This window comes from Lepisosteus oculatus, chromosome 11 (genome assembly GCF_040954835.1).
Source record: "Lepisosteus oculatus isolate fLepOcu1 chromosome 11, fLepOcu1.hap2, whole genome shotgun sequence".
NCBI lineage: Eukaryota > Metazoa > Chordata > Actinopteri > Semionotiformes > Lepisosteidae > Lepisosteus > Lepisosteus oculatus.
The window spans coordinates 2734534-2743179 of record NC_090706.1 but is presented as its reverse complement, the minus strand read 5'-3'; the positions used below and the strand labels follow the sequence as shown (position 1 = coordinate 2743179).

Genomic DNA, 8646 nt, shown 5'->3' with positions numbered 1-8646 from the left:
GCCTAATACATTTCACAAATTCCATATTGTGATATATATATATACATTTAAATCCACACACCAGTTCAGGAGTTACTGTTACGTAACGATAGTGGTCCGATTTGAGAGATCCAAATGAATTGTTGCTTTGTGTTGAGGAGTCACTGTGTTCTCCGGCAACACCTGTGTGGGCAGGTGTGTGTGAACTGGTGATGGCAGGCAGCCCTTTCTCATCCGCGCGGCCGTTTCCACGGAGATGCATCGTAGCCTCTCTTCGCCATGGCAACAGCATCTTCCAGTTCCAGGGCTCGGATCTGTCAGTTTCCATAGCAACCGAGCTATTCGCTTCTCCTGCCTTTCCGAAGGTGTTAAACGCCGTTCCGCGGTTTGACACGTTAGAGCTGGGTGTGCAATATATCTGGCGGCTCCGAAATCGAACGACATGTTCTTGTAATAATGACATTATTCCCAACGCCATTCGGCGGCGAAATCTACAGCTGACACACGAATATCCCAAAGGATATGTCCTGTTAAAATTATTTGACTTCTATATTTGTATGTTTTATTGGTAACGGTTGAACGAGAATTCAGGAAGTACAGAACCCCAGTTCGGAGATAAAACCAAGTGCACGGCGTGCATCGCGCAATCCAGTCTTATGCTAGTCATTATGCACATAGCTAACGACTCACAGAGCAATGTCTGGCTTGACGGGTCACATTTACATTCTTGGGAGGGGAGATCAATGAAAACTCATTTATTGGCATTGAACCGGCGCTGACAGTTATCGAATTGCAACCTTGGCTGAAGGTTCAAGACCTTCTGTTCCTCTTAAGGGCTTCGTTTTCAGAGACGTCTGACATTGTTCCCAGACATCAATCGATGCCCAGGCCCCCCGAGTTCCCGAGGCAACCGTCCCCATTTCCACGGCAACTGCTTCCTGGTTGCCTAGTAACCGTACCGAAGCTCCCGTGTCTCCTTCCGCCTCGCTCCGCGTGCTCGCTGCCGGAGCCGTCATGATGGCCGCGGCCTCGCTCGCCCTGCAGAACACGCTGAAGAAGGGGGTCGTGCCTCCGCTGGTTGTGATTCTCGGGGCCACCGGCACCGGCAAGTCCAAACTGGCCATAGAGATCGGACGGCGGATGCAGGGCGAAATCATCAGCGCCGACTCGATGCAGGTGAGCGATGAGCCCAGGCGGACCAGCCCGACGCGTGAGAACGGGGAAGGCCTAAAAGCCTGGGACTCACTTAGCTGAGCTAACCGGGCTTACATCGCACAACGAGGCGCATGGGACAGAAGGACGCCCGCAGGAATAAACTAAGTACCAGCGAACAGTTTAGCAGCTGTGTTGCTCTATGTACTGTTGATCTTCGTTTTAATCACTTGCTTAGCATTTATAATGAAGTATTCTTATTGTGGTTGTTGTTCTTTTATGTAATGCCTTAACAATCATACGCCAATGTAAAATGTACACCAGCACCTACAGTTTCTTAAAATGATCGAGCGTTTATCATTCCAAATGGCTCACAGCACAAGCTCGGGTAAAACTCGGGTCCAAGACAACAGTGATATTTCGAGATGTCAGTTAAGGCGCAGAAACGCCTCGTCATTCTTTTGCTTTGAACATCCGAATTATTTTTTTGTTTTTGTTTTTAAAGTATTGCGTGGATACACGGACAGTTAATCTGTAATTATCAGGAGAAGGTCGTTTTCTTCGTAGCTTTACAGAAAAAAAAAGTGAAGTTATGATAAACACGAACCACGGCTGTAGCAGAGCACATGTTGTTGCTTTCTGGAATCGTAAAGCTTTTAGTGTCCTCTGGTCAAATGAGGAGATGGCTTCCCCATTACTGACTGCAGCAGGGCTGTCCACCTTAATTCCTGCAGGGTCTAGTGCCCTCTGGGTTGTAAACAGTTAGTCTCATAATGTAACAAACTGCAGGAGTGTAATACGTCGAAATGGGCTCTGGGGAGGTGTATAGGTAACTTTACCTCAAATGAAGCGAATGGTTTAATTTATCAATTGCAGAAGATCTTTTAAAAAAAACCCTAGATATGAGAAATTAATTACAATTAAATAGATGATTGTTTAACAGAGGACACGAGTCGGAACAAAGCCCAGAAAACACCAGTCTGACCCCCCTGAACTACAAGCAGAACAGGGATGCTGGAATGCAGAGTGCAGGGTGGCACATGTTCAGATCGTGTGGCAGCTCTAGAACAGCTGAACAAGCCTGGGTCTAACCCAGGACTCGGGGGCTGCTGTCCAGCAGGGCTCACTGGCCCCTTTAAATCTCTAGCTTCTCCAGAAAAAGGACAGGCTCCTACTTGTCCGGTTAAGCAGATGATTAGCTCAATTAGGTAATTAAGGCATCAGGTGGAAGGAAAACCAGACACCTGACTGTGCATTAGGAATCTCTCTGCTTACATAAGATAAGAGATAAGATCACTTTATTGGCCAGATACAATTTCGTGTGTTAGGAATTTGTCTTTTCACATACCCCAGCTTGCTCTCCATGAGACACACAGACAGGGAGAGAAGCCTGGGGTCAGAGCACAGGGTCAGCCATTTATACGGTGCCCCTGGAGCAGTTGGGGTTAAGGACCTTGCTGACCTTGCCCAACAGAGTAGGATTCCTCTGCCAGCCACAGGATTTGAACCTGCGACCTTCCAGCCACAGGCGCAGATCCTTAGCCAGAGAGCCACCACATGGCTTGGATGAATTATCTCCAAGGAGGAGCAACAGACTAAGATGTTGTGGAAAAACGTACCAAAACAATCAAACACAACTCATAGGAAATTATGAAAAAACGAGAGGAGGCCATTCAGCCCTCATGCCTGTTGGTTAGTAAATTAGTATCTCATCCAGCCATTTCCTGAAAGAAGCCATGGTATCTGATTCAGCAGCACGGCTGGGTGGCTTGTTCCATGCTCCCACCACCCTTTGGGTATAGAAATGCTACTGATCTTGGTTTTAGTTTCAGTGATTCTTTTCTTTCTTTCCCTTATGCAGCTCTGCTTTACTGTTGTGGGGTATTTTAGGGCACTTCCTAAAAATAACACCTAAAAGCACGTGAGGTCTCGGTCCAAATGTCCAAATGCTTTTTGTGAACCAAGTAAGCTGATGTGCTTATTCTTTTTAACAGTCAACACCTGTCCATGGTGGGGTGGTGACTGAGGTCTTGCTCATATTGAATGAGAGGCAATTAAGTTATAGTTTAATTAATTCTAGTTTCACCTTTTGAAACATTTATGTAGTTTTTAATACATGTATGGATATATTCTGCCTCTGTTTTTTCTCTGACTTTGTGCTTTCAAAAGCAGGCAGAATTTGTAAGGCAAAACTGGAATACCCGTCCATGAGGATAAGCAGCATAAACGGGTGTTGAGTTGTGTATGATGTTCAGTTTAACTTGATTCGTAATTTTGTTGTGCTGTAACAGGAGAAATGTCCTTATTTCACCTTTGAAGTGCTTTTCTTGATCTGGGAGTGGAAATACTGTACTTTTGTTGAACGAGGTTAAGATAAAGAGGTGACTTTGTGAGGCTGATCTGTGGAATCCTGGCTGCCCCTGGTTTGCAGACTTCAAAGTCAGGATTCATGGCTTTTCTGTGTCTCAACTCAGATGACCATCTGGAATGTTTACGGGCTGAAGCTGCATTCCTGTTGCTACCGAGTAGCTTTTGTGGGATTCTGGATTCAGTACGCTGTCTCATCTTGATGAAATGTTTGAGGAGCAGAAAACTCAAGGACCTGCGATCAGTGTTTGTGATGGGCGGTAACTTAGTAAAGGAATTATTTCTGTTCTGCTGAACAAGACCTTTGCCGTGTGGCGTGCTAAATAGGGATAGCAGGACCTACTGGGGCATCAATGGTCTCTTTCTGTTCTGTAGTGCGTCTGCAGTGGAACGTGGAAAAGAAAATTCCTGTCCTGTAGCAGTTTGAGTCATTTTAGGGTTTATTAGCTCAAACAAGTCCGATCGTGTTGGCTTTGGAGCTCAAGTATGTTTAAATTTGCTTAGAAAATAAATACACAGAAGAAAGAGACTCAAGCAAAGAGAGTTTCCACCTCTTTTTTTGTATTTGTCTCCAATGTGAACTTAGAGTCTGGGGTGCTTATTTCTCTGAAGAAATAAGAAATCTTCCCAGGGTTTGTGCTGAAGGGTGTTATATAGAGAGGTGGGTGGCTTTCTGAGAGAGGACTGTGTTGTTTTCACTTGGTGTTCTCACACCGTGCATGCATGGTAAAGACATCTAGCATCTCCAGTGCCTTAATTCATCAGGAGCGCATTCATCAGAAAGGAAAGGCAGCAGGAAACTTCTTGTTACTTTTCAGTCAGAACTTCCGGAACTGACTATGGAACCGGGAGCTGTGGACTGAAGTACAAAGAGCCTGCTTGAGTCTTTCAAGCTGAAGAGGTTTTGGCTAGGCTGAGCCAAGACAAAGGGTTTTACAGCTCTGAACTGCAAACCCCTTTCTTAGCTAAGCAAATAAATCTGTATTCCTCAGGCTTTATTTTGTGTTTTCAGCCCGTCCAGTCAAGGTGCGAAGCGAGAGGCGGGGGTTTTGTGAGGCGAGTGATTGCTGGTCCGTGACCCCGTGAGGGTGTGAAAGAGTCGCTGGCTGCGCCGCCTCTGTTGGGAACTCATTGCCCTCCCTCGGCTCTGCACCGTTCCCAGCTCCCTCCGGCTTGAGGATCAGGGATCAAAGCCCCTTCCCCTGCCCTTTGTCCCGCAGCCAGGCTGGGGCTCGGCGGGGCTGGAGGAATGAACAGAGGGACACAAGAGAAACAAGAAGAGTGGAAGAGCGTGTGTTTTCTTGATCGGCAAAGAAAATGGGTTGCTAATCGGTAATAATGAGCAGGTAGTGCTTTAGATATCTTGCAGCATGCTAGTGGTGTATTTTATTGTAACTGAAAGGTCTTTAAGTAATTAAAACAGGGCCTTTACTTGGTGGACAGTAGACATGGGATGTGACAGACTCTGACAGAAAGAAATGTTTTGGGCCGTGAAGTGACAGGTGATGAAGGCAGCTGTGGTTGTGCAAAAGTACCACAATTTCTGAGACGCCAGCCTACTGTTACAGGTTATGAAAACAAGCAACCACATGTATTTTGACAGCTGTTCTTTTCCTGTAGAGGAGGCCTAACATTTGTTGTAGGACTGTAACACATTGATCACAAAAGGAAAAAGAGAAAAGAAATCTTGCACCTGGAGAAGTAATATTCTACATGCAAGCCCTTGAGTTGTTTTACTGTATATGTCAGTCAGACTAGGGGAGGTAGCTCAAAAGACAGAAACTGATATTGACAGACTCTCCTTCTTCGGAATCAACAATGAAGCCTGAGCCAGAGGACACAAGTGGAAGCAACACGCAAGAGCATTTAAAGTTGAGAGCACCAGGCTCTTCTTTACATAAAGGGTTGTGGGAGTATGGAACAAGCTGGCAACTTTTTTTTTTAAGCTGATTCCTTGGGTTCTTTTGGGTGAGATCCTCAAATTAATTACTTCTGGATGGGCTGAATGGCCTTCTCTCGTTAGTTATTTTCTCCCGTTGTGGGGTATTTATCCACAGCGTCCCTCTCTGTTGTTCCTTCCTGGAGATAGTTTGTCCTGGGAAGAGTTTCCTTAAAGATGTTGGCCTCGCCCGCGGCAGCAAACTAGGGCACGCCAATCAAATTGAGGGGGATGGGCGCTGTAGTGGCCTGTCTCTGGAGTCAGCTCAGCTCCTTTCCTTGGCTCTTGTTGGCTGGGTGGGGGAACGGTGCAGCGCGTCTGGAGGAGAAGATGCAACCAGAGGGGGGCGTTGCTGCGCGCCCCGTCAGATTTCCCACGCCACTCTCCAAAGGACCGCCAGGCCCTGCCCCGCCCCCCCTCCCCCGCCACACCCCGTCATTCCCAGGATCAGTGGGAGCTGGGAAAGGCTGGGAGAGGCCGCAGGGCTCGGGACGAGCTAGCAGAAGAACAGGCCGTGTGTCACCCTGTTGTGTGGGGTCTTCCCTCTGACTTTCTCAGAGGCCATTTAATGGGTCAGGAGGCAGGAATAATGGCAGGAGCTGAGAGCAGCTTAAACCGGCAGAGGAATTATTTGGAACCTGGTGAGGGGGAACAGTGCTCATCCTGTGACCGCAGGGTGTCTTTAATTTCAGCTTTACGCCTTAAAAGTCACAGGCAGGTTTCCTGCCGAGGGCAGTCCATTTCTTTTTCTTACAGATGGGAATTTGTTTTCACATCATGAGGAGGCTACAAGCTAGGAGCCACAGGTGAGACTGATCCAAATGCACCTTGGTTGCCTTCACACAACATGCCTTCCACATGTAGAACTTCCCTGCAAATGCCTTGGAGTCTTTAGGTGGGGAGCACCAGCTGCACTCTGTATTGCTGTATTGCATGGGCACACACAAAGGAGAGAATGCGCTTGTGGGATCCGTCTTGCATATGAGGCCGTGCCTTTCAGATCAGCTCTCTGTTTGTGGCCGTGGTGTGTATCTTTCTTTTTACTGTCCTCATGCTCATGTCTGTGTGTAGGTCGTGGCAGCTGAGGATTAACAACTGAGGATAAGTTAAAAAAAAAAAAGTCTGGTTGCTTATTGTCAGGCAATGGCTGCCCCCCTGCCCTGTGCCCTGAATGGAAGCATTCACAGGAGATTTTGGTATTTCCTCAGAAAGCCCAACAATACATGTAATTTACATGGGCAGCTGTTAAGCAAGTGGCCAGCGAACAGTCCTTTTTGGATGAGCACAGAAGTACAGTTGTGACGCACATGGCTGTCTTTGTTGTGTAGTCACAGCCTGTGTGTGTTTTACTCTCGCGTGAAAGGATTTATTCGTTTTCAAAAGAATTCTAAAAGATGTGTTTTTTGTGTAATTGTGTAAAACCATCGGGCTGGTGACTCATTTACACTACTCTCTCTGAATTCCTGGTTGCAGTAACGTCATAACTGTACTGAAGTAGGCAGGAACTGATGAATAAAGTCAACACTTTATCAATACATACTGGAACCAACATAAATCAGAGGAGCAGAAGCAACTGGTGGCTGAATGGGCACAGGAAGCTGTGTTATTGCTGCTTTGCGTGGCAGCTGGTTTCTTTTTTTTGTTTTGTCCTAGATTTCTGCACACCTTCTTCCTGTACGGGTTTAAATTTTCCCTTCGTCTGTCATCTGCAGACTCACGGCTCACAGTTAGTTCCCAGATATTAAAATGCAGATTAGGTGTTATTGAGTTGCAGCTGGTATCTGCTGCAGCAAGGGTATTGTCGAGGGTTAACGCGTTTCCAGATAGCTCTCCTGATTTGAAATTGCAAAGCCGCGTCTGGATGACAAATTTGGAATGCATCACTTCTCTGACGAAGACGGTGCATAGTTACCTCTCGCAAAAAAAGAGAAGGTGGGTTTCTTTCTCTTCCCGTTTATGGAACGGGACCTGATAAAGAATCTGGAATTGTGCTTTCTCGATTCGAGAAGACAGACTGAGCACCGTTTTCAGGGAGCTGGGCGTCTCACCACCACGCGGCGCGTGATTTATCCGGTTCAGAGAGGCATTGAGTCTCATTTCAAGGTGAGCGCGCTGAGAGTAATTCTAGTGGGGATCTAGCCTTTGGAGGACCGGGTTCAAGAAAAAAAGCAAATTTAGCCGCGAAGATGTTCGCCCGACAGTCCAGATTCCTGTGAGCTCCTGAGTCTCACATGAGGCCCCCCAAGCACCACCTCTAAACCATACGAAGGTAAGAGTTCAGACTGGGGGGGGGCTGGCCGTCTGAAGTTTGTAAGTGTCATGTAAATGCGTGCGAAAAGCTGAGGCGACTGCAAAAAGACAAGCCAGGTTCGTGGTGGTTTACTAGACTTGCTTGACAGGGGGACTCCCACAGGAGGGCAGGACAAGAGACGAGGGTGGGGAGGTTCTGTTGCCCATCCTGAGCGGCGCTGCTGAGCAGGCCAGGGTGTTGATTCCTGAGTGGGGCTGTGGGTCAGGGTGAGGGCAGGCCGGCTCCTGGCGGCGGCGTGGCAGCTGTCTCGCGCAGAGCCCGAGGTCCAGTGTCTTTCGGGCGGGCGGGCGGGCAGGCGCTGTGGCGAGCACAGAGCTCTATTGTTCGGCCGGCTGTCTGGGGTGCTGCCCAAGCGGAGCTAGCGCAGCTCCTGGGTCCGCGAGCGAGCGGCTCTGGAGTCACAAAGAGAAGGGCAGAGGGGTGGCGCAGCAGAGCTCATTCATCAGTCTGCTATGTTCTTTTCAAGCGTGTGTGTGCGTGTGAAATGGAACGGAAACAAAGCCAGGCCCGGCTTAGGATTTTCCACACAGACCCTGAGAGGCATGAAACACGCCACAGACGAATACTGGAAGCAGTCGCATTGGTTTGCATTTTTAATGCCTCTCGTTGTAGGTATATTTTAAATGCCTGCCTCGGGGCAAACAATCTTGAGAAATAAAAGGAAAATTCATCCACGTCTTCCTACAGTTTGAATCGTTTTTTTCCTTTGGCAAGCGTTTCGATTTCTGTCTTCCTCTGGGAGAGGTGGGAGGAGAGCTTGAGGACGGCCTGCTAGGACATTTCATTTTTTAAAACAGCCAAAAGAAACTTACACTGTAAGTTTTAAAACTGCGAGGAGAGTAAATAATCAATTTTTTAAGGTTTATAAAAAGATCAACTTTTTGGTAGGAAAACAGAC

At 47.5% G+C, this 8646-nt stretch overlaps 1 protein-coding gene across 7 annotated transcripts in view; it reads left to right on the top strand.

The window, feature by feature from the left end:
• Positions 1 to 682: 682 nt before the first annotated feature.
• The window catches only part of trit1 (tRNA isopentenyltransferase 1), a 34899-nt gene continuing 26935 nt past the window's right edge, over positions 683 to 8646 (top strand). For 2 of the 7 annotated variants that reach the window (XM_069195409.1, XM_069195410.1), the window contains exon 1: positions 727 to 1155. In XM_069195409.1, coding sequence (XP_069051510.1) covers positions 994 to 1155 — 162 coding nt within the window. In that variant the 5' untranslated portion in view covers positions 727 to 993. The other 5 variants (XM_015348601.2, XM_069195406.1, XM_069195405.1 and 2 more) reach the window with 5 other exon arrangements.